The sequence below is a fragment of the Hypanus sabinus genome, chromosome 12, assembly GCF_030144855.1.
Source record: "Hypanus sabinus isolate sHypSab1 chromosome 12, sHypSab1.hap1, whole genome shotgun sequence".
Taxonomy (NCBI): Eukaryota; Metazoa; Chordata; class Chondrichthyes; order Myliobatiformes; family Dasyatidae; genus Hypanus; species Hypanus sabinus.
The window spans coordinates 89,426,820-89,452,717 of NC_082717.1; the positions used below are offsets into that span (position 1 = coordinate 89,426,820).

The window sequence follows — 25,898 nt, forward strand, 5'->3', positions numbered from 1 at the left end:
TTCCTGCATCTGCAATGTTTCACCACCATAACTGAGAGCTGGAGGCACCAATCTGACATAAAATATTCCTTTCCATTCGGCCTGGCCTGCTGAGTCCCTCCAGCATTTTGGAAGTGTGTTCGTCTGGATTCCCAGCACCTGCAGAATCTCTTGTGTTTGTGACATACTGTTTGCTTCTTGTAGAATATACTTAATGCCTGCTTCAAAGTCCTTTTTGCATTTGACAGGTTCACATTGAATGTGCAATACTTCAACTAACCACTTTGTGTTTTAAAGACACGAGTATGGATCTATAGCAAGAAGTAATTCTTGGACAACCTACAAGGGATGAGAAACACAAGGGCATATTTGAATGTAACACCTCCAACACAAAGCCAGACTCTGCGGATGATCGCAACAGTTTCTCAGACAGAGGAATCTCTGATGGACTTTTGATGGATTGTCTTGGTTCTGTTAAGGAAAGGAAAGGCAGTGCACAGACAGCCTGCTATCATCACTAACCCCAGGCTGGTCCAGGCACAGAACATGGACCAGCTGTAACCATGATCAACATCGCTCGGGAGCCCGTAGATAAATTTTGGCTGGCGTGACAGGTCATAAGAAATGCTGGCTGCGAAGGTGCAAAGAGAAATTGTGCAAAAGATTCCTAAAAGAAACAAAAAAAAGCAAGTGTAAATAATCTCATTATCATAATACATACCATTTCAACAACGGACCATTTTCATTGAGAGATGAATGAAATGAAACGCAAAAGGTCTTTTAAATTGATAAAGATACACTCTGTGGCCACTTTATTAGGTACACCTGTACATTAATTTAAATATCTAATCAGCCAATCATGAGGCGGCAACTCAATGTATAAAAACATGCTGACATGGTGAGGAGGTTCAGTTATTGTTCAGACCAAACATCCGAATGGGGAAGAAATGTGATCTAAGTGACTTTGCAGTGGAATGATTGTCGGTGCCAGATTGGGTGTTTTGAGTATCAAAGAAACTTTATCTGCTGGGATTTTCACACATAACAGTATCTAGAGTTTATAGAGAATGATGCCAAAAACAACATTCAGTGAACAGCAGTTCCGTGGGCGAAAACACCTTGTTGATGAGAGGTCAGAGGAGAACGGCCAGACTGGTTCAAGCTGACAGGAAGGCGACAGTAACTCAAATAACCACACGTTACAACGGTGGAGTGTAGAAGTGTATCTCTGAATGCACAGCACGTCAAACCTTGAAGTGGATGGGCTAAAGCAGCAGGCGACCACGAACATACACACAGAGGCCATTTTATTAGGCACAGGAGGAACCTAATAAAGTGGCCTCTGAGAGTATGCTGTGCACACAGGATCTTTTTGGAGGGATTTTCTAAAACACAATTACGTAATACATGCTGCTTTACAAAATTTACATTCATACAAGGCTATTATTCAAACAGAAACAAATTTCAGAAATAATCCATTGTACAATGTGATTTACAGTTGCATCTAAATTCTCTCTCACTAGGGCATTCATTTCACTGCAGTGAGGCTGCAACAGGATGCTTGGTGTCTCCCGGGACCTGTGCAGCCATGTCAACAATGCTGCCTACTTATAACTGGAGCAGAATGAAGCGAAGATAAGCAGCAATATACATCACATGGACAAAATAAAAATGAGACATTGCAAAGAAATTTCAAAAGATTAAATGAAAGGCACCGAAGCATTTGGGCTCTCACGACCAGACTATGTAACAGTTTCTTCCCCCAAGCCATCAGAATCCTCAATACCCGAAGCCTAGACTGACACCAAATTACTGCCCTCTACTGTGCCTACTGTCCTGTTTATTATTTATTGTAATGCCTGCACTGTCCTATGTTACTTTATGCAGTCCTGGGTAGGTCTGTAGTCTAGTGTAGTTGTTTCTGTGTTGTTTTTACGTAGTTCAGTGTAGCTTTTGTGCTGTTTCATGTAGCACCATGGTCCTGAAAAACATTGTCTTGTTTTTACTGTGTACTGTTCCAGCAGTTACGGTCAAAATGACAATAAAAAGTGACTTGACTTGACTTGAAAGGAGTAAAGTTGGAAACTGCGACTTTCCCTACTTTGAAGTAAACAGGGTTTCTGCCATTAAAGTAATGAGGTGGCTGCCATCCAGGCCATTCTCTCTTCCATTGGCGAGGAGGTACAGGAGTCTCTGGTCCCATGCCACCAGGTTCAGGAACAGTTATCATCCTACAACCGTCAGGCTCCTGAAGCAGTGTGGATAAGTTCACTCACCTGAACTCGGAAAGGATTCCACAGCCTACAGTCTCACCTTCAAGGACTCGACAGCTCGTGTTCTCAGATTTATTTATTGTTTTCTGCGCTTGCTTGTCTATTTATTTCCACAATTTGTCACCTTTTGGCCGTTGGCTGTTTGTCAGTCTTTATTAAGTATGGTTTTTTCATATGTTTTATTGTACTTTATTTTTCCATAAATGTCTGCAGGAAAATGAATCTTAGACTTGTACTGTATGTAGTGATACCTATGTATTTTGACTTTGACTTGGTTAAAATATAGAACGTAGAACATTACAGCACAGTACAGGCCGGCCTTTTAACTGACTCCAAGATTAATCTAATCCTCTCCCACATAGCCCTCCATTTTTCTATCAGCCATATGCCTATCTAAGAGCTTCTTAAATGTCCCTATTGTATCTGCCTCCGCCAACATTGTTGGCGTTGTGTTCCAGGCACTCACTACTCTCTATGTAATGAAACTAACTCTGGAATCCCCCCCCCCCCCACACACACACACACTTTCCTCCCAACACCGTAAAATTATCCTTCCTTGTATTATTCATTTATGTCCCGGGAAATTTCCTTGACTGTCCACTCAATTTAGCCTCTTATCATCTTAATGATCTCTATTGTCACCTCTCATCCTCCTCTCCAAAGAGAAAAGCCCTAGCTCATAGAAGCTATCCTCATCCAGGCATGATGCTGGTAAATCTCCTCTGCACCCTCTCTAAAGTCAATGTTGGTGTTACTGGGTGTTTCGAGGGCAGTCCCTTGGGAAAAATATCTTAACTCTGGAGGGAGTTCAGAGAATGAATGACCCTGGGAATGAACAGGTTAACACATGAGGATGGCTTTGGGCCTGTACTCGCTGGAGCCTAGCAGGATGGGGAGAGAATTCTCATTGAAACCTACCAAATATCAAAAAGCCTGGATAGAGTGGATGTGGAGAGAGTGGATGTTAACTATAGTGGGGAAGTCTAGAACCAGAAGCCACTGCCTCAGAATAGAAGGATGTGCCTTTAGAACAGAGATGAGGAGGGATTTCTTTAACCAGAGGGTGGTGAAATTGTGGCATCCATTGCCAGAGATGTGCGTGGAGACCAAGCCATTGGGTACATTTAAAGTGGAGCTTGATAGGTTCTTGATTGATAAGGGTGTCAAAGGTTATGGGGACAAGGCAGGAGAATGAGGTTGAGAGGGATAATGGGCTGAATGGCCTAGTTCTGCTTCCATGTCCTACGTCTTATGGAAATCGAGCATGCATTTATCAGAATTATACTTGGAGTCCAAACATTAAATTATGAGCAGAGATGATATAAATCGAGAATAGGTCAAGATTGATTTGATAGAAATCTCTGGATATGAAGGGAAGTGACAGAGGATGAAAGGATAACACACCTGGGGGTGTGCTGGGGGCAGCCCACAAGAGTTGCCATGCATTCTGGTGCCAACAATAGCAAGCCCACGGTGCTGAGCAGAACATCACAGCAGCAGCAGAAACAAGCCTCCCACACACCCGGGAAGGGGTGGATCCCGGAAAACTTTCCGTCTCACTGGTTTCCATAACGCAAACCCCGACAACATTCATAATTGTGTTCGCGTTTTGTACTTAGCTACTTTTTCACACATAAACTGCTTGAGTGGAATTTTTTTCTGTATCTCAGGTTATTTTTGTGGGGATTTGCGAATTATGTGAGGGTAAATTTCCATTACCCTGACTACCCCAACATAGGGGTACACCATACCCACATGGAGGGTGGAGAAACTGGGGGTTCTGTTCTGCAAGTGAGAGAAGACCCCAGGTCAGTGGGTCAGTGGAGTCTGGGATTGCCTGGAGAAAGTACTCTAAGGCAGAGACCAACTTTCCATGGCTCCTAATGGAAATAGTTCAGCAGTGTGTGTCTTTGTAGCATCCCAATTACCACAGCAATATTTTAAAGGTACGTTTCCCCATGCTTGAGTCGCACACACAATGCTAGAGGAACTCAGCTGGTCAGGCAGTGTCTATGAAGAGGAGACTCTTCATCAGGACTGGAGATGAAGAGGGAAGAAGCCTGAATAAAAAGGTTTGAGGGGGTAGGAGTATAAGCTGACAGGTGGGGGGGGGGGGAGATGAAGTAACAAGCTGGAAGGTGGTGGGTGGAAAAGATAACAGGCTGAAGAAGGGATCTATTAGTAGAGGTCCAATCTAATAGGGAGAAAGGGAAGGAGGGAGGGAGCGGATGGGCAGCTGAGGAGAAGAGAAGGGGTGAGAGGGGAGCCAGGATGGGGAATGGAAAAAGAAGGAAGGGTATGAGGGGGAGAAATGGCTGTCAGTTTGTACTCCTTCCCCTCCCTCTGCCCAGCTTCTTATTCTGGCTTTTTCCTCCTCCTTTCCAGTCTTGGGGAAGGGTCTCGGCCCAAAACATCCACGGATGCTGCCTGACCTGCTGAGTTCCTCTGGCATCTTGTGTGTGTTGCCCTGGATTTCATGTGTTTATTATCATTTTCCCTATTTCTGCCAGCTTTTGGGAGCGTCCCACCCGGGCGGTAAAATAAAGGACAACCGCCATTCAGTGTGGCATATAAAGTGAACTGAATGCCTAATATCTGGTTATTGTTACATGATTCATCGTGGGGCCTTGCAAAACTATTTATTACTGTGTTTCCTAAGTTACAAAAGTGACTATATTTCAAATGTAGAAGCTGAAAATAATCAGCAGGTCAAACAGCAATGAGAGGAGAGAGAGTTAGGGAGAGAAAAGGAGGGAGGGGGAGGGAGAGGGAGAGAAAAGGAGGGAGGGGGAGGGAGAGGGAGAGAGTTAGAGAGAGAAAAGGAGGGAGGGGGAGGGAGAGGAGAGAGAGTTAGGGAGAGAAAAGGAGGGAGGGGGAGGGAGAGGGAGAGAGAGAAAGAAAAGGAGGGAGGGGGAGGGAGAGGAGAGAGAGTTAGGGAGAGAAAAGGAGGGAGGGGGAGGGAGAGGAGAGAGAGTTAGGGAGAGAAAAGGAGGGAGGGGGAGAGGGAGAGAGTTAGAGAGAGAGAACATCACAGATGCTGCCCCACCTGCAGAGTTTCTCCAGCACTTCCTGTATTTTTTCTCAGGTTTCCATTACCTGCAGGATGTTGCAGTTGGTCCGCATGTCGGAAGCACGTTGTGAACTGCCGCAGGAATTCTTGCAGTTGTACAGTTAACAGTATAAATGCAAACTCCCTCCTTCTCCTCTGGCCTCTTTCCTCTTGCCAGTGATAGGAAAGACAACGCAGTGCCCTCTGTCCTCCTCCCTTCCCTGGAGGCTCCCCATGTAATGTATTATGTGAGTATTCGTAGGTCAGAGTGCGTATGACGTCAGAATGCGGGGTTTTTAAAATGGAGGTCTGGTGAATAAACGTGTGTGTTTAATACTGCGGTGTCCGAGTCATATTAACGTTACATGGTGTCAGAAGAAAGCGGAAAGGAAAGGAAGAGAAGACACGTAAAAAGATATCACAGTTACAGCCACCGTCGAGTTTAAGCCTACGAGGTAATATTGCTGAGAATTGGAAGGTATGGCTCCAGCAGTTTGAGCTGTTTTGCACCGCTGGTGGTGTAGATGACAAGACGGAGAAGGTGCAGTGTGCTACGTTTCTGCATGTGGCTGGAGCAGAGGCAATAAAGGTTTGCAACACGTTTATCTTCCAAGAGGGTGAACGAGATAAAATTGAAGTGTTGAAGAAAAAGTTTCAGGATTACTGCGAACCGAGAAAAAACCTACCGTACATTCAACACATTTTTTACGAGGGCTCAAGGACCGACAGAGACTATAGACGCCTACGTAACAGATTTGAAGAACAAGGCAAAAAACTGAGTTCAGACAACTGCATGATTCTTTAATACGCGACAGGATTGTATGCGGAATGCGAGATGATCATGTGAGAGGCAGGCTGTTGAGAGAGGCGGAGCTTACATTGGAAAAAGCGATTGATATGTGCCGTGTTAGCGAGATCACGTTGAGTCAGGTTAAAATGTTTAATGAAGAGACTGAAGTATACAAAATAAAAGCTGTGAAAACTGACAAGAGTAGGACAAAGCCAGCTCCACAGGATAATCAAAAGGAAGTTAACTGCAACAGATGTGGTTATAAACATGGATACAGAAAATGTCCAGCCTTTGGTAAGACGTGCAAATTATGCAGAAAGAAAAATCACTTTGCAAAGATGTGCAAATCGCAGGAACAAGCAAGGAAAATGCATGCTGTGGAACAGAGTGAGTACAACAGTGACATGTTCATTGGAACAATTGAAGTGGAACAGGAGGTATGCATCAAGAATATTGATAATGCAGAGATGGATGTTGAAGATGAATGGACTCAAGATCTGATAACAAACAGGAGGAATGTGACATTTAAGCTTGACACTGGGGCGAAATGCAATATAATGTCAGCAGAAACATTCAACTCACTGGATGATGCACCATCAATAACTCACTCTGAGACGTAAAGGCGAGATATCGGCTTTTATTGACTGGAAGAAGGAACAAGCAGTGGTTGATCACCATACTGGAGACTGAGAGGCCGGGCTCAGGCCTCAATCGCCTTTATCCAGGGGTCTGTGGGAGGAGCCACAGGAGCAGTCAGCAGGGGGCGTGTCCAGACAGGAATATGTAGTTCAACTTACTGGTCATCAGAGGAAAACTTGGAAAATCCACCTGCAAGCTTGTTGCATATTTTGGCCACAAGACAGCATCATTGGGAAAGAAAACACTCACCTGTGTGTATAAAGGACAGAAACACAAGATGGAGTGTGAGATTGTGCAACAGCATGTTTAGGCAATACTAGGCAGAGCAACATGCATAGAGCTTGGCCTGGTGATGCGAATCTATGTTGTTGAGAAAGAAAATGACTTGTTTTCTGGACTAGGATGTGTACCAGGGAAACACCATATCCAGATTGATCCAACTGTTGCACCAGTCGTGCATGCTCCGATGAAGGTTCCAGTAGCTCTCAGGGATCGAGTAGTGGAGGAGCTACACAGAATGGAACAGATGGGAGTCATAATGAGAGAAATAGAACCGACCAACTGGATGAATAGTATGGTGACAGTGGTCACAGAGAAAAAGATTAGGATTTGCATGGATCCACAAGATCTCAACCAAGCCATCAAAAGAGAGCACTATCTGCTGCTCACGGTTGAAAAGGTTGTCTCCCGCATGCCTAATGCAAAGTATTTTCAGTATTGGATGCAAATCAAGGTTTCTGGCAGATCAAGCTGGATGAAGAAAGTTCCAAATTATGCACTTTCAACACGCCCATAGGGAGATATCGTTTCCTGCGTCTACCCTTTGGGATTTCTTCTGCATCAGAGGTATTCCAGAGGTCAGTGGCACAAATGATTGAAGGCCTGGATGGAGTGGTCAGTATCATTGATGATTTGCTGATATGTGGTGACACCATTGAGGAGCATGATCAGAGATTGAGGAAGCTTCTGGAGAGTGCACATGGGTACAACCTAAAACTGAACAAAAGTAAATGTAGGATCAGAACTACAGAGATCAAATACACAGGTCACGTACTCAGCGCTGATGGGCTCAAACCAGATAATGAAAAGGTCAGGGCTGTGGTACAGCTACCACCACCTGAAGACAAGCAAGGACTTTTGAGGTTCATGGGCATGATACAGTATCTTGCCAAGTTCATTACCAACTTATCGGAGGTCAGTGCTCCACTTCGAAAGCTACTAGAGAGTAACACTGAATGGCATTGGGAAGATGAACAAAAGAAAAGTTTTGACACATTGAAGCAGTTGGTTACCAATGCACCAGCACTCAAGTTCTATGATGTCAATAAACCGGTGACAATGTCTGTGGATGCCAGTTCAGGAGGAATAGGAGCTGTTTTACTGCAGGATGGGAGGCCTATGGCGTATGGATCACGAACACTTACAGACTGTCAACACCGATATGCTCAAATCGAGAAGGAATTACTCGCCATGGTTTATGAGTGTGAGAAGTTCCACCAATATGTATATGGCAAAGAAATCCAGGTTGACAGTGATCACAAACCACTTGAGAGCATCTTCAAAAAGCCACTTCCCCAGGCTCCTATGAGGCTGCAAAGGGGCTTCTCAGGCTACGGAGGTACACTCTCACAGTCACCTATAAGCCATCGCTGATGCTTTGAGCCGTGCTTACCTCAAAGAGCAAAAGGAAGAGTTGCCAGGAAGAGAGCTGGAGGTCAACTGGGTTACACCTCAGCTACCCATCTCTGAGGAGAAGTTGAACATGTTCAGGAAAGCAACTGCAGAAGATCCTGAAATGCAAACGCTAAGAGACATTACAATGAATGGATGGCCAACAGAAAAAAAAGATGTTCCAAAAGAAATACAGACATACTGGACATTTAAAGAGGAAATTAGCTATGCATCAGGACTAATGTTCAAAGCGGCAAAACTCATAGTACCAAATCAAATGAGACAGGAAATGCTCAACAGAATTCATGAGTCACACCTGGGGATAGTGAAATGTAAAGAAAGAGCAAGGGACATTCTCTATTGGCCAGGTATGTCAACTCAGATAGAGGACATTGTGTCTCAGTGTGCCGTCTGCAATGAAAACAAAAGCAGCAATCCAAGAGAGCCTGTGATTCCCCATCCACTACCAGGAAGACCATGGGAGAAGATTGGCACAGATCTCTTTCACTATAACGGCGCAGAATATCTGCTTTGTGTGGACTACTATTCAAAATATCTGGAAATCACCAAGTTAAGTGACATGTCCAGTCAAGGTGTCATTACCGCAATGAAGTCGACATTCGCAAGACATGGTATTCCAGATATTGTCGTCAGTGACAATGGTCCACAATATGCCAGTGGTGAGTTGAGAGAGTTTTCAGAAAGCTGGGAATTTCAACATGTTACTTCCAGTCCTGGGAACGCTCAGTCTAATGGACAAGCAGAGAGAACTGTACAAACTGTGAAGAACATGCTCAAGAAGGCACAAAGCAGCAACAGTGACCCGTACATTGCTCTGCTTGAATACTGCAACACACCGATTGAGGGTGTGGGGTTCTCTCCTGCACAGCTGTTGATGGGACATCATCTGAAGTCCAAGCTGCCAACATCCACAACTCTACTGACTCCTGAAGGTAATGCTCAAGTACATGACAAGCTAAAGTACAAGCAAATAAAGCAGAAGAGCTACTATGACAGACATACAAGACAGTTACCAGATCTGCATAGAGGTGAAAATGTCAGAATACAGAGAGGAGACACTTGGCAGCCGGCTGTGGTTGTGAACAGGCATCAGCAACCAAGATCCTTCATAGTTTGCACGCCGGATGGAAGAGTCTACAGGAGGAACAGGAAGCATTTGCTGAAGACAGGTGAGAGGGAGTTTCCACGTACAGATATACAGGACATTTCCACGGATACAGACATGGAAACAAACGACACCAAGAGTGAGGGGCGTGATGAAACCCCACGACGCAATGACGGTGAAAGTTCGGCGCAGACAGACCGAGCTGGCAATGCAGACGCAGAGGTTACTTGAGAGACTGACTCTGAAGGACAAGCACAGTCACAGTTCTATCTCACAAGGTCTGGGAGACAAGTCAAACTTCCAGCTAGATACAGAGTCTAGTTCTACCTACAGTCTCGCACAGTTTGAGACAAAATCACACATGTTATAAGTTCCAAGGTGTGAAATAAAAGGTTTATTAGTCTATGTTAGTAAAAGAAAATATACTGCTGTTAGTATTGTAAGATACAATGTAGAATACAGTATAAGAAGTTAAGATTTTTATTAGTTTATGTCATGGCTGTTGTAATGTTAGAAAGTCATACCTAGAGGCATTGTTTTGGTAATTCACAGTATCGTAAAAATAAACTTAAGGGGGGATGTAATGTATTATGTGAGTATTCGTAGGTCAGAGTGCATATGATGTCAGAACATGGGGTTTTGTAAAATGGAGGTCTGGTGAATAAACGTGTGTGTTTAATACTGCGGTGTCCGAGTCACATTAACGCTACACCCCGTTTCACATGTGCACAGACATCACGGACAGGTGAGTAGCCGAAGGAAGGTGCTGGAAAATTACCTGTCATTAGGAAGAGGAGACCTGCCACGTGCTGAGTGAGGCTTTCTTCCCAGAAGAAGCTCATGGAGGCTACAATGCAACCACAGAGCAGGACAGCGGCGGCCATGCCCAGGAACCCAGCTGTGATCCTCCTCAGATCTAAGTCGGCCAAGCGAGGAAGAGAAGAAGATCATTAGAACTGTCAACTGTCCTGGGCAGAGCACATCGGCACAGCCACAAAGAGGCTGTACTTCATTTGGAGTCTGAGGGCATTTGGTAAGTTGCCAAAGACTCCGGCAAATTCCCACTCTGACTGGTTGATTGCATCGCTGTCTGGTACGGAGGGACCACTGTCCAGGTTCGGATTGTAAACTCAGCCAGGCTCCGTCATCATCACTTTCCTTCCCAGCATCGAGGACAACTTCAAAAGGCAGTGCCTCAAAAAGACAGCGTCCATCACTAAAGACCCCCATCACCCCAGAATTCACATTCATTGTCGTCGGGTATACACCATACACAACCCTGAGATTCATCTTCTTGCAGGCATTACAAAACAAAGAAACACAACAAAAACCACACACAATAAAGACCGACAAACATCTAGCGTGCAAAGTAGGACAAATCGTGCAAATAGTGAAAAAGTAAACAAATAATACCCGGAACATGACCTGAAGCCCCGACAGCCGGTCGAAGAATCAGCACTGTGCTGAGGAGAGTGAGGCTGGTCCAGGGGCCCAATGGCTGCAGAGCCATAACGGCTCCCGAACCTAATGGTGTAGGGCCCAAGACTCCTGCCCGATGGTAGTAGTGATGAGGGAGGGAGTTGGGTCAAACTCAGGCACACAGTGCTGAACAATGGTTTATGATTCACTCTTGGGGCTTGACACTTTATCCTGACTCAGTGCTTTAATTGGTGCGAAGTAACAGACCTGAGCAAGGGTCCGTTTTCCACTCCCGGGCTTTGCCCCCAGCGATGGCCATTCCTGAGAGCTAAGCTGGCCGAATCCTTCAGGAGACTGTAAAATCACTAGTTCGTTCGGATAGCTCAGAAGTACTTAAAGGGAAATTAGAGGCTGCAGATTGCAGTGATTGTAACTCACATGAAGTATACTCTCCTCATTGTTACCATCAGAGAGGAGGTACAGGAGCCTGAAGACAGCATCTTCCCCTCCACCATCAGATTTCTGAATGGACAATGAACCCATGAACACTACCTCTCTCTTTGCCCTCTCTCTCTATATAAAAATTGTAATTTATATGTATATAAAAACTACACGTTTCACGACACATGCCAGTGATAATAATCCAGATTTTGATTCTTGGAAACAAACCTCAAACGTGTCTGATTTGAGCACATGAGGGTGAATGAACTTTGCTGAATGAATAACATTTTGTTTCTACTGAACACAGCAAAGGGTTTGGTCTGTCCAATAATTCTCTTGATCGTGTGTCCCCTAACACTGTGCAAGCAGAGGGACTGTTCCCTGATAACCAGGGTCAGAGCGCTGGCTCGGCCATCCCCAGTGGCCTGTCAAAAGGTGAGTCCAGATGGTAGAAGGGCCCAAGGCTGTGAGCCCAGCTGTGGTCGAACTACCCACAGAGCGAGTTGATCTCGCCTGCCAGTTCTTGCATCTTAAACTTCTGCTTGTACACTGACGGCCAGCATTGCCACGGGCGTCCTGTGTACAAGGATCAATGTGATTGAATGGGGAACGAACACCAAGTCACCCCCATTTGGACTGATGTCTGCCAACCAGCAGAGAGAAGAGGGAAGTTCACCAATTCTGAACTGAGCTGGGTTGAAGTGTAAACCCCTCACCACCATTCCTGTATCCTTAATTATACCAACAACGGCAGGGGTCACTAGGTAACATGAGATAATGACTGTCAAATTTGCTCCTGTTGTTCAGGGATGAAAGAGAACCAGCAGATGTAGTATATTTGGACTTACAGAAGACACTTGATAAGGTCCCTCATAAAAGGTAAGGATGCGTGGGTTTGGAGGTAAAATACCAGCATGGGTACAGGAGTGGCTCACGTGAAAGAGAGAATTGGGATGAAGATATAATTTTCAGAGTGATAAAACAATAACTAATGGGATTTCCCCAGAATTAGTGCTGGACCTTAAAATCTTTACAGCCTGTATTAGTGAGTTGGATGAAAGTGCTGTACTTATATTTACTAACAGTGAAAATGATCGGTGGCTGGAAGCTGTAAGGAGGTCTCCATGTGCCTGCAAAGATCAAGTGAGTGATCCCCTTCACCCATGCTCTACTCTCCTCCTATTAGATTCCTTTTCCTCTTCCATCCATCACCTTCCAGCTTCTTACTTCATCCCCCTCCCTCACCTGGTCTCACCTATCACCTGCCGGCTCGTACTCCTCCCCCCTCCCCAACTTCTTATTCCGGCTTCAGCTCCCCTTTCCTTTCCAGTCCTCAGCCCAGAACATTGACTGTTTATTCCTTTCCAGAGTTGTTGAGCTCCTCCAGCATTTTGTGTGTGGATTTCCAGTGTCTGCAGAATTCCTTTGTGTTTCTGATTTATATACCTGGAAGGACGCCAGTGCACAAGAATTTCACCACCTGTAAGCCCCATATGGTTTGACTCACTATATTCCTTCTGTTACTGGAACAGCAACCTGGAGATCTCTGCCCAGGATTCAACACAAGAGTCACCCCCATCAGACAACTGGGCCAAGGTGGAATAATGCCAAAGAAACTCAAAAGTCAACATATTGACTGCAGCCACGACTTGTATGAACAAGTGAAATATTTCTATGTAACAAAACTATTTTGTTTAAAGAAAAGACTTGCATGCGGGGAAAAAATGTGTAGTGAAGGCAGGGTGTGGAGGAGAAGTGAAGGTTTTCTTAGAAGTTTGTGTAGATTAGACACGTCACCTAAAACTTTGAGAAGCATCGATAGATGCACAGTGGAGAGTACCCTAACTGATTGCATCACGGCCTGGAATGGGAAAGTCTATAGAGAGTGTTGATACAGCCCAGTCCATCACAGGCAAAGCTCTCCCCACCACTGAGCACATCTACAAGCAGTACTGTCGCAGGAAGGCAGCATCCATTGTCAAGGAACCCCCAACATCATCCAGGCCGTGCTCTCTTCTTGCCACCAACATTGGGCAGGAGGTCTAGGAGATTTATGTCCTACATGTCCTGTTGGTTCAGGGACAGTTATTACCCCCCAGCCATCAGTCTCCTGACCCTGTGTGGATAACTTCACTCACCTCAACACTGAACTGGCTCCATAACACACCGACTCACTGTAAACATCTACAACTCATTTCTCAGTACTATTTATTTTCCAGTTGCACAATTTGTCTTTGTTTGCACGTTGGTCATTTGCCAGTCTTCTGCTGACTATATTTTCCTAAATTCTACTGTGTTTCCGCCCGCAAGAAAGCGAATCTCAAGGAGACATATAGGTACTTTGATAATAAATTAACTTTGACATTGAACGTTGGTCTATACTCACGCAGTAGGTGCCATTCGTCCTGTTGGATAGTCTTGGTGAGGTTGAAGGGAATATTTCTCAGACGAAGGGGCTGGGAGTAATGATACTTGACAGATGTGCATCTCTGTGCAATTCCTGACGGGGGAATGAGATTCAGAGCATCAGACAGAGGAGGACGTAGCACGAAGTCGTTGTAAACACGCAGTGTGTGGAACATCAAAAGCAACATAATTATATACTGTTTTATAATAGAACTGATTAAATCTTATCAGCAAAATATCATACGTTCACTTTGGAATACTGCCAATGTTCACAATATTTAGCTCATGAAATTAGGCTGATCATTCATATTTTAATAAAATTCTTTAGTCTCTCATATTCAAGTGCTGCACAGCACATTAGCCAAATATTATTGTGCTTCTAATTAGAACCGTAAATGAAAATGGTTTACTGGACCCTGGCTCAGGGCCAGTGACCTCCACATTTGTGCTGCGTACACAGGGGAACTTTAATCTATGTTTGCATCTGTTGTGTTGTGTAACAAGGGGCATTGGCATCTGAAGATCTCTACGCTTTGCCTGCTTGGCTTCTGCTTCTCATGTGTTTACTGAAACGATTGGTGGAAATGGGGAAAGCAAATTGCTCAGGGAAGGGCGTTACTCAGCCCAGTCTGTCAGCTCCAGTGGAACAGAGGAAAGTGAAGTCAGCTCATTAATGAAGAGCTGGAACTGGGCACGTTAAATCTCCCGTGCCTCAGGAGCCCCTCTCCCAGCACATTCTCCTCCACTATGTCCACCATCTCCAAAGGGATTCCACCACAAAGCACACCTTTACTTCTCCTCTCTCTGCGAGGGGAGCCCTATCCTTGTTATTACAGCAAGAGGATGGGGTGCACAAGAAATGGAGAAGATGCCAGTGATGGTGGTGGAATGGAATCCTCCATTCTTTGAAAAAAACCAGGGCATCTGAGATGGAAAGCCTCATCCTTCGGACAGATGTGGCAGAGACAGAGGAACTGAGAAAGGGAACAGCATTTTTTCAAGAGACATGGTGGAAAGAGGTATAGTCAGGATTGATGTGATTGATGCAGTCATCAACGTGGCACAGGAAGAGCTGGGGAGCAATGCTGGTATCGGCTTGGAGCGTGGACTTTTTGACATGGCCGACGAAAGGGCTAGCGTAGCTGGGACCCATGGCTACACCTTTGGGCTCGGAGAAAGTGGGGGGAGCGGAAAGAGAAATTATTGAGGTGAGGACCAGTTCAGTCGGATGGAGGAGGGAAACTGGTTAGGTCTGTTGTCAATGAAGAAGAGGTGAGCTTTAAGCCTTCCTGATGGGGCAGAGTGTCCTATCACTAAACACATCTTTCCCTGCCCCTTCTGCTTTCCGTAGGTGTTCGGGCTCTACACGACTCCCCTGTTCATTCGTTCCCCCCCCCCCCCAGACACTGCAAGTGGGACGTGCCATTCCTCCTCCCTCAGCACTCCAACCACTCCTTCCAGGTGAGTCTGTTGGGCTTGTTTACTGTATCCGTTGCTCCTGGTCTCAACGTTGGTGAGCCGGTCCATGGCCTCCTCTCCAATCCCAGATCAGAGGCACAACCCCTCATCCCCTCATGTTCCATCCGCGCTGCCTCCAACCAGAAGGCATAAACATTGATCTCTCTAACTTCCTATGATTTCTCCCCATTCTCTTCTTACCCCTTCCCCTATTCTCACCCTGACCTCTACCCCCTTACTTTTCAGTCCTAAGGAAGGGTTTTGGCCTGAAACGTCACCTGGCTTTCCTCTCCGTAGCTGCTGCCCTAACTTACTGAGTCTCTCCAGCATTTTGTGTGTGTGGCACCAGTTTCCAGAGTCTTCAGGATCTGGCACGTTTGTAATGATATTTACGAGTTGTTTCGGTTAAGAGCACCAGCGTTTAGCTGAGACAGGAAACACGGGCTCCATCTGTTCCAGAGGTACGGGTGGACAGCAGAGATACAGAGCTAAAAGGGAAGTTCACTGCTTGCTGTGGACAGCGTTTCTCCTCCCACTGACGCCTGTGGAACAGACTGACCGGTTCATCACTCTGGAGCTGTCATGAGGACTCTGATGTGCACTAAACAGCTGCCATCGTTGACCTAAATCATGGCGCATAAAGTAGAGCAAGTGTGACTTCAGACTTGCATGTATGTCGGAACAAAGCACCCTCCCTTCCACCCACATCGACAGTCCTCACACCCCAGGACAGGCTGTCTTTGGTCCAGTGGACTCGTGGATTTGCAGACACTGGGCTTCAACTTCTCCAATGGACTCACAGACTTGAGCTCTGAGCATTAGGCATCAAACGCCTGGGCTTCCAATCAACCTTTGGTCTTCAGTCTGGGCCTCTGGGTTCGATCAGGACTTCCAGTCGACCTTTGAACTTTGGGCCTTAGTATCGACCCCAGGGCTCGTCAATGACGACAACCGAGGAACCGCACAGTGGCCTCACTGGTCTGCCAGCTGACATCCAACCACACATGCGTCGCTGGCCTTTGAACACAGAATGGAGGGTTAGACTCCAGCTTGTCCTCTAATTCCACCACAAGCCGTCCCTAAACCCTCTCTGTCCCCCAAACCACCCCTGTGAACATTAAAAACCCCTAAAATACTGAAAGGAGGCTCCAGCTCTTTCCACAATGCTGTGCCACTACACAAGGTCTGAAAAACTGTGTACACCTGTCTATTTGTTACACACAAACATACCTCAATCCTTATTACTTTTAATCATTTGTGGGTTGTGGTAATTAACTTGTTGAAAAGCAGAAAGGAGAGTTGTACTTAGGGAGTTTCAAAGCCAGTATTGCACTGTGTGATGTAATCATTGATCACTACAGCAGAGAGACAGGCCCTTTGGCCCATCTAGGCCATGCCAACCTGTTGTTCTGCCTGGTCCCATCGGGCCACACCCCTACCTACCGCTTCTGCTGGCGGCTCCTTCCATGCTCTCTCCACCTTGAGAGGCGCCCTCTCAAATATTTAACCTTTCACCCTGAACCTATGACCTCTAGTTCTGATCACACAGTTGGAAAAAGCCTGCTTGTATTTACCCTGTTCATACCCCTGGTAATTCTGCACAGTTCTGAGAGGGAGGAACCGGAGCAAACACAAGCCGAACTCGGGCTGCTTTGCTCTGCAGCAGTGGTGCCTCGTACCAGCGAGCGGACTGCGAAGTCGCCACGTTTCCCTCGTGTCTGGTCTCTCTTGACTTCCGAAGCTGTTGCACCGGGAGCAATGGGTTCAAGGCAGCGCCGAGTGGGGAGCAGGACGTGGTTCTCCATTTCTGAGTGACTCTCGGTCTCGTGGTCTTGTGTTAAATCTACTGGATGTGCTCAGAACCTGAGTTCGGCAATATGTTTAAGGCGTTTGCTAGACGTTTATAAATGGTCCAGCACGCGTGACTGATGCACGAGAAGTGTTGCTGTAAAGCTGTGAAAATAGCTGCGACACGCTTGTAAATTAATCCCTTGCTGCATCCATTTACCGAACAGGCTGGGCAGCTCGCTGGCAGCTGCCAGTCTGAGAGACGAGTCACACACACCCAGCCACTGTGTCAGGCTCCAGCAGTCCAGCTTCAATCCTGGACCTATGTTCTCCCTGTGACCACATAGATTTCCCAGTTTCCTCCCAAAAGTACGTGAGTTGGTAGTAAAATTGCCCTCAGTACGCAGGTGGGTGGTGGAATCTGGGAGAAATGAGGCAAAGGTGGGGAGAATAAAATAAGTTGGGATTTGAAGTAGGGTTGGTGTAAATGGGGATGGGAGGGGGTCAACAAGCAGTGGGACTGTTTCTCTTTACAATTCTATATGCCGTTAATGGGAGGCATGTACAGAAATGGACACCTGCACACACAGACACTAACACACACAAACAGATACACAGACGCAGAGGCACAGACACTAACACACACAAACAGATACACAGACACAGAGGCACAGACACTAACACACACAAACAGATACATAGACACAGAGGCACAGACACGAACACACACAAACAGATACATAGACACAGAGGCACAGACACGAACACACACAAATACACAGACACAGACACTAACACACACAGACACAAACAGATACACGGACGCAGAGGCACAGACACTAACACACACAAACAGATACACAGACACAGAGGCACAGACACTAACACACACAAACAGATACATAGACACAGAGGCACAGACACGAACACACACAAATACACAGACACAGACACTAACACACACAGACACAAACAGATACACGGACGCAGAGGCACAGACACTAACACACACAAACAGATACATAGACAAAGAGGCACAGACACACACACACACGCACACACGGCACTATGCAAGAATCAGCATTGGTTTGAGTGCGCTCTGTGCAATGGAGGTTGTGGATTCAGGAAATCTGAGAACCTCACATCACTCCAATTAGATTTCAGTTGATGACCAGTGACTAGTGGTGTTCCTCAGGGGTCGGTATTGAGAATTGATGGCTTTGTGGCAAAGTTTGCGGATGATACAAAGATAGGTGGAGGGGTAGGCAGTGCTGAGGAAGCAATGAAATTGCTGCAGGATTTTGACAAATTGGAAGAATGGACAAAATAGTGGCAGATGGATAAAGTGTTGGGAAATGTACAATAATGCATTTTGGTAAAAGGAACAATAGTGCAGATCTAAATGGGGAGAAGGTTCAAACATCAGAGGGTCAGAGGGACCTAGGAGTCCTCGTGCAAGACTAATTTACAGGTTGAGTCTGTGGTAAAGAAGACAAATGCAATGTTGGCATTTATTTCAGGGGGAATAGAATATAAAAGCGAGGAGATAATGCTGAAGCTTTGTAAGACACTAGTCAGGCTGCACTTGGAGTATTGTCAACAGTTTTGGACCACGCATTTTGGAAAGCACATGTTGTCATTGGAGAGAGTCCAGAGGAGGTTCACGAGGATGATTCCGAGAACGAAGGGGTTAACAGATGAGGAGCGTTTGGCAGCTTTGGACCTGTGCTCACTGGAATTTAGAAGAATGTGGGGGGTAGTGGGGAATCTCATTGAAACCTACCAAATGTTGAAAGGACTAGATAGGGTGGATGTGGAGAGGATGTTTCCTATGGTGGGGGTATCTAGAACTAGAAGGCACAGTCTCAGATCTGAGGGGCGACACTTTAGAACTTTAGGAGGAATTTGTTTAGCTAGAGAGTAGTGAATCTGTGGAATGCTCTGCCACAGACTATGGCCAAGTCCGTGGGTATATTTAAGACGGAAGTTGATCATTTCCTGATCGGTCAGGGCATCAAAGGATATGGCGAGAAGGCAGGTGTATGGGGTTGAGTGGGATCCGGAATCAGCCATGATGGAATGGTGGAGAAGACTCGATGGGCTGAATGGCCCAATTCTGCTCCTGTGTCTTCTTATGGTCTCATCTACCTCTCCTTTCAAGTGGGCTTTAGCATCTTGGGACAATGGTTTGGAAAACTTCACAGGAAGTTGTCCCCTTTGGCATCCTGGGAAATATCCTCCAAATGGGGGGGGGGGGCGAAGTGAACACCAGCTGGTGACGGGCCTGATGCCTCTGATCCAGATCCTGCACCAGGCTTGTTTCTGCTGTTCAATCCCACATTCACAACTGTACAAACCTGGACTGGGTGCAAAGAGCCCGGCTCTCACAGGCAGTGAGGTCAGCCAGCTTCCAAAACAGCCCCAGATCCCTGTCCCCACCTCTTCTGGCTGTAAAGGTTCTGAGTGATCTTTTTAAAAATGAACTTACGAGGCTCCAGCTTCAGACACAAAAATATTATTACAACTGAAGTGAATCTTTTCAATTTCAGCAATTACTTAGTATTTCATAAAAATAAAAACATAAAATTAACGCTAATAAACATCAAGCACATAAATCATTAAGTACATAACCCTAGGGGAAAACAGATAACTTGCCCTAATCTCTAGTTAAACAATAGTCTCTGTGCTCCCAAGATTCGAGAGGTTATTTCCCTCAGCAAAGCCTACAGAAATCTGGAAAAGTGGAACCCTGGCACTGGACTCCTTGTGGGATGCTCTGGCAGGGTAAGCTGACAGATTTGGCACTCTCAATCTGTCAGCCAGTCTGCTTCTTCCAGACATGAGAGTGAGCATGCATATGTCCTGCTAACTGCTGCTAAAACAAAGCAGCTCCACTTAGAGTGGTTGGCATTGTCATTCGTAGCTACTGATAACCACCGTCAGAGCCATGGTGTTTTCCCTTCACAACCGTTGGCTTTAGCCAGCGTCAAAGATCAAAGCAAGTGTAAGAGCTGGTATAGTAACCCAGTGAGAAAGCAGACCACTTCCACAACCTTATCAAAGTTGGAGGTTTGCATGCCTCAGTGACCTGGGGAGCTACGTTGGCTGGAGTCAGGGTCTTGTGCTTTGGCTCTTGGTAGGGTCACCCAAGCCAAAAAGGTCAAAGGGTAGTGGCCAGGCTAAGAGTGGTTCACCAGACCTCCAGGTTTTGGGGAGGTGGGTGGGGGGGGAGTTCAGCCCTTACTGGTAAAGCAAAGTTGTTAGGGAAACAGCAATGAAGAATCCTTCTGCCCTTGAGTATGGCAGGAGGTGCTGCTGGATTGGGGGATGAGTTGCTGCCACCCCAGAGATGTGGGCTCTTAGTGGTTGATGAGGCCAAGGTGGCCCACAGAGACTCTTCCACAGATGAGGCAGGAGGTGGCAAAGGGGTAGTTAGTGAGTCTCTGTGTGCTTCTGGAATATGGTCTCATATTCTCAACACCAACCCAATGTTCCTTCCCACTTCATGGCCCAGAGCTTCCCAGGCATCAGTGCAGAAAGAGCATTTGAGCAGATCTCTTTGAACCTCTGCAACCCCCGCCCCCGCCCCCCCCCCCCCCCACAGTAATCACTTCCTGAGGCAGAGTTTGAACTAACTTACAGATGACATGGCCTGGAGTGTTACTAGGGCCTCAGTGCAGGGGATGTCGGGCTGGTTTACCCAACATCCCAGCCTGGCACATTGATGCAATCACAAAGAAGGCTCATCAGCAACTCTGCTTTGTTTGCAGAGATCTGGTATGTCACCAAAGTCCCTTATAAATTTCCAAAGATGTACGATGGAGAGCACTTTGACTGGTCAACTAATCCCAGTGCACAGGACTGAAAGAGGCTGCAGCGGGCTGTAAACTCAGCCTTTTCCATCATGGACACAACACTCCCCACCATCAGGGGCATCTTCAAGAGGCCGTGCCTCACGAAGGCAGCGTTTATCACTTAGGATCCCACCATCTGGGACATGCTCTCCTCATCTGGGAGGAGGTACAGGAGCCGGAAGACCCACACTCACCAATTCAGGAACACCCTTTCCCCTCCATCGTCAGATTTCTGATTGGTTCACGTACCGATGGATACTACCTTGCTAGTCCTGTTGAAGGGTCTCAACCCATCGTCTCCATGGATGCTGCCTGACCTGCCGAGTTTCACCAAAGTTACACAACCTTGTTATTTACCTTATGCTCTATTAATTTATTTTGTGACATATTAATAATTTTCATGTATTGCTCTGTGCTGCTGTGCAGACAGTGTTGGTGGTAAATCTCCCGGGCCTTGAACTGCCTGTTGTAGGTGTCTGGGTCTCAGAAGCAACCCAGAGGACAGGGATCATGGCTGCCTGGTGGATCTTGAGCTTTGGACCATGTTCTACGCTTCAAGCACACGTTTCATGAACCAAATGAAAGCTGTGCTAATGTACTGAAAGCAATGGCGGATTTCCCAAGTTATTAGAAGTAGTTAATGTCTTTCAGATCCTTGCCACAATAACCTGCTCAGCCAGTAGACCCAGCCTCAGACATCAACACGGCCAAAGAGTTGGGCTTCTCGGCTGACTTTGACATCAAGGCAGTGTTTCACTGACAATGACATCTCAACACCCTGGTAGAAATAAAGGTAAGGGGCATCAAAAGGGGAGGGTATGTCAATGGCTGGGATCAAACTTCAAAGTAAGGAAGATGGCTGTGGTCGTTGGAGGTCGATCGACACCCAGGACGCCACTGAAGGGAGGTCCTTGGGCTAGTATCCCAGCTCTAACCATCCTCTACTGCCTCGTCACTGAACAGGAGGTTGGAGGTGGGGGTGTTTGTTGACCATTGCGCAGCGTTCAGTTCCATTCACAACTCCTCAGTATGCAGCAAGTCATAGAGGCACAGAGCGCTACAGCACAGAAGCAGACCCTTCAGCCCATCAAATCCATGCTGAACTCAATCGGTCTAGTCCCATTGACCGGCACCCAGACCACAGCCCTTCGTATTCCCCCATCTACTTTGTACCGACTTATCCAGATTTCTCTTAAATGTTGCAATCAAACCTGCAATCGCCACTTCCACTGGCAGCAAGCTCCAGACTCACACTATCCTCTGAGTGAAGAAGTTCCCCTTAATCATTTCACCTTTCACCCTTAACCTATGACCTCTAATTCTAGTCCCACCCAGCCTCAGTGCTTGCATCTACCCTATCTATAGCCCTCATGATTTTGTATATCTCTGTCAAATCTCCTCTCATTCTCCTACATTCTGAGGAATAAATCTCCGAACTTTCAACCCTCCACTATCACTCAGGTCCTCAAGTCCTGGCAACGTCCTTGTAAATTTTCTCTGTACTCTTTCAATCACATTGACATCTTTCCTGGAGGTAGGCGGCCAGAGCTGCACACCGGTCAACACCGGTCAAGCAGGGGCAGGTAGGCGGCCGGTAACATGGGAGAGTCCTTGACCATAGCTGACTCTCTCACCATCACCACCCTGGCAGGAGATGGGGAGAGTCATCACTTACCACAACAGTCACATAAGTACTGTGATCAGATCAGAGGCTGGCTATCTGTAACTCTCAACAATCCAAAGTCTTCCTACCGTTGACAAGGTGAAGAATGGGATGGAACACTCTCCACCTCCCTAACAACTCTACAGCTCTGTAAAACTGGTCAGACCACACCCGGATTATTGTGTTCACCTCTGGTCTCCTCATTATAGAAAGGCCGTGGACGTTTAGGGAAGGTGCAGAGGAGATTTACCAGACTGCTGACTGGATTAGAGACCATGTTTTATGAGGATTGGTTGAGCAAGTTAGGGTTTTTCTCTTTGGAGAGAAGGTAGATGAGAGGTGACTTGATGAAAGTGTACAGGATGATAAGAGATGTAGATCAAGTGAACAACCTTTTTCCCAAAGTGGAAATGGCCAATACGAGGGGACATAATTTTAAGATAACACACACAAAATGCTGGTGGAACACAGCAGGCCAGGCAGCATCTATAGGAAGAAGCACTGTCGATGTTTCGGGCCGAGACCCTTTGTCAGGACTTTTAAGATGATTGGAGGAGTGTATAGTAGGAGTTGTCAGAGGTAATTTATTTACATAGATAGTGGTTGGCGTGTGGAACACCCTGCCCAGGATGGTGGTCAAGGCAGACATATTAGGGGCATTTGAGACACTCTTAGACAGGCACATGGATGATAGAAAAATGGAGGCTGTGTAGGAGGGAAGGGCTAGATTGATCTTGGAGTAGGTTTAAAGTTCGAAGTGTTGTAATGTTCTATGTTTTAACACTCATGAAAATTGACACACCTTTTCCAGAGCGTTGAAATGTCTAATACCAGGGGGCCCCTCATTTCAGGTGTGAAGGGGTAATTTCACAGGAGATATGAGGGGCAAGCTTTTTTACAGAGTGGTTGGTGCCTGGGATGGTGGTAGAGACAGACACATTAGCAGTTAGACAGACACACGAATGTGAGGAAAATGGAAGCACAAGGACATTGTGCGGGCAGAGGGGATTAGTTAGGTTGTCCATTTGATTGTGGGGGTTGTTCTTGGGCTGTACTGTTCAATGCTCTAAGGCAGCCCAGTTGATGGTTCCCCTCTCGTTGCCTCCCCCACGGGCGCAGAGATCATGAAACCCCCGGTCGCCTTGCCGGAGGTCCAAGCCCGATCTAGCTGCAATCTAGTCATCCACAAGAAAGACTGGAGTTAGTTGCCCCGAGCCCGCCGCCACAAAGGCCGAACCCCAGCCGGCGTCTCGGGAGAACCACCACCCGCAGGTTCCCCACCGATCCCAAGTAAATCGCGGCCCCTCACCGCGGCCGGGTCTAAATCCCGACATTGAGCAGCCCCACGGGAGCCCATTCTCCGGAAAGACAGCGGGGAGTCAAGAAAGCAGCTCACCCCTATCTTTTGGAGGATAAAAAGAAACGCAAAGCCCGAGATCCCCACAAAGAAAAGAGTAAATGAGCAAAATAATTAGTTGGCCTTTTCCTTTCAGAGCCGTTGATAGCAACCGTTATCTTCAATTGAAAAGCTTTCGTTAAGCAACGCAATGTATCTCCGCTACGTTGTGTATCGCACACCATGGCTGTGTTTATAAGATTGTGAAGTCCTGACAGGAGTTCCCAATCATGGACCAACACTATTAGTCAAAGTGTGCACGTAATTACAATTCTTCCTTGTACAACAAAACCCGCGCGTTCGAGCCACACCGGCCGGGAGCTCCCGATCCGGCTGGTGTCTACCTGGCGAATGCCCGATTTTGCCACAGCCCCGGTACTCGCGGCCGGACCGGTCTGCAATGAAACCCGATCTGGGAGCGGCATCCCAATGCCGGATTGGGATGGCGGCGGGGAGGGGGGCGAGGTCCTTACCTCTGGAGACGAGATGATCGATATCGGGGTCCACGCCCAGGTAATAACATTTCCTCCACAGCCCGGTGTGGGTGGCGAAGAGCGGGCGCGCACAGTCCGACTCCAGGACCCCCAGTCTCAGCACGGAGCGCCAGGCGGTGGGCGAGTCCGGGACTCCCGGGGGCAGCGGTTCGGGGGCTTCCCGCAGCGGCAGGCTCGACATGGGCATCAGCCGCCGCTGCCCCGGACCGCCGCAGCTCTGCCGATGCCGGCGGGTGTCCGTGCCGTACCAGTGGTCGGTGAAGATCGCGGTTGTGAGCAGCAGAAGCGCGCCGACGCTCAGCGCCAGGCTGGCCATACTGCTCCAGCCGCGGCTGCCCATCGTCCGAGCCGCCCCGATACCCAGGTCGGTCACTCCTTCCTGCCTTCAGACCGGACGTGGGGGGGGGGGGCGGCTTTCTCTTTCTTTCTCTCTTCCCTCTACCCTCTCTCTCTGTCTCGCAGTCTCACTCCGGCTGCTACATCTGATCTCTCTCCGCCTCCCTCCCTCCGCCCCCGCACACTCCAGGGCGGCAGGAACCACAGCACGGACGCGGCGCCCTGTGGACGCTACGAAGGGCTTTCGACCCACTTCGGAGACGCGGGATGTGGCGCCGAGGGAGTGTTTCACTGTCCGAAGGATCACAGGTTCAAATTTATTGTCACTGGGATACGTACCCAGCGGACAGTCAATGAGCTTTGTCTTCACGACCTTCAATCACATAAACTTAAATTAACATTGATTGTACCGCAATACTTTTACAGGAAGATAGTGGTCTTCAGTACTCTGGTCTCAATTATACCTTCATTCTACACCATTTTACACAATATTATACCCTCAATTTAAACCGTAAGACCACAGGTCATAGGAGCAGAATTAGACTATTCAGCCATTAGTCTGCTCTGCCATTCCATCATGGCAGATTTATTCTTCCTCTCAACCCCTCTCCCGCCTTCTCCCCGTAACGTCTGACACCCTTACAAATCAAGAACCTATCAACCTCCACTTTAAATACACCCAATGACTCGGCCTCCACAGGCCTGTGGCAATGAATTCCACAGATTCAGGCTCCTCATCTCTGTTCTAAAGGGATGTCCTCCTATCCTGCCAAGGACAGGAGAGGACGGTGGAAGGAGCCCAAATAGGGTGGTGGGCGAGGGGAAGGTGTACTAGCTGGCAGGTGCAAGTAATAGACCTTCATCGAGACACAGTTTAATAGTATAAGAGAATGACCTTGCATTGGGGCATTCTCTTTGTTCTGTCCACAACTTCTCCTTCCCTGCAGCTCACCAAATGGCCTACTCCTGCTCCTAATTCTTATGTTCCTTCCAAGTGTGAGGAAATGTTGTTGACGTGTAATCAATACATTTGATTGATCATTGACACCCCTTGGGGCTTTATAAGGCATTGGTCTTGGTGTATTGTGAGCAGCTTTAGGTCTCTTATCACGGAAA

The 25,898-nt window shown here is 47.1% G+C and overlaps 1 protein-coding gene across 1 annotated transcript; it reads right to left on the bottom strand.

Annotated features, from left to right (window-relative positions):
- Positions 1-400: 400 nt before the first annotated feature.
- On the bottom strand, positions 401-25,027 carry tmem178a (transmembrane protein 178a). Its single transcript, XM_059986422.1, has 4 exons — positions 24,426-25,027; positions 13,774-13,887; positions 10,306-10,443; positions 401-646 (listed from the first exon to the last, which is right to left on the bottom strand). Exons 1-4 carry the CDS (start codon positions 24,784-24,786, stop codon positions 405-407), a joined length of 855 nt encoding a protein of 284 aa, XP_059842405.1. The 5' UTR covers positions 24,787-25,027; the 3' UTR covers positions 401-404.
- Positions 25,028-25,898: the final 871 nt, after the last annotated feature.

What these genes read in the sequence shown, in the direction of transcription:
- tmem178a (XM_059986422.1), bottom strand. Translation starts at nt 24,786, where the DNA reads ATGGGCAGCCGCGGCTGGAGCAGTATGGCCAGCCTGGCGCTGAGCGTC. An exon ending in CGATCATCTCGTCTCCAGAG is followed by an intron (nt 13,888 to 24,425) that starts GTAAGGACCTCG and finishes TTCCCCCGTCAG; the next exon opens with GAATTGCACAGAGATGCACA. An exon ending in TCTCCTCTTCCTAATGACAG is followed by an intron (nt 647 to 10,305) that starts GTAATTTTCCAG and finishes TGTTTCTTTTAG; the next exon opens with GAATCTTTTGCACAATTTCT.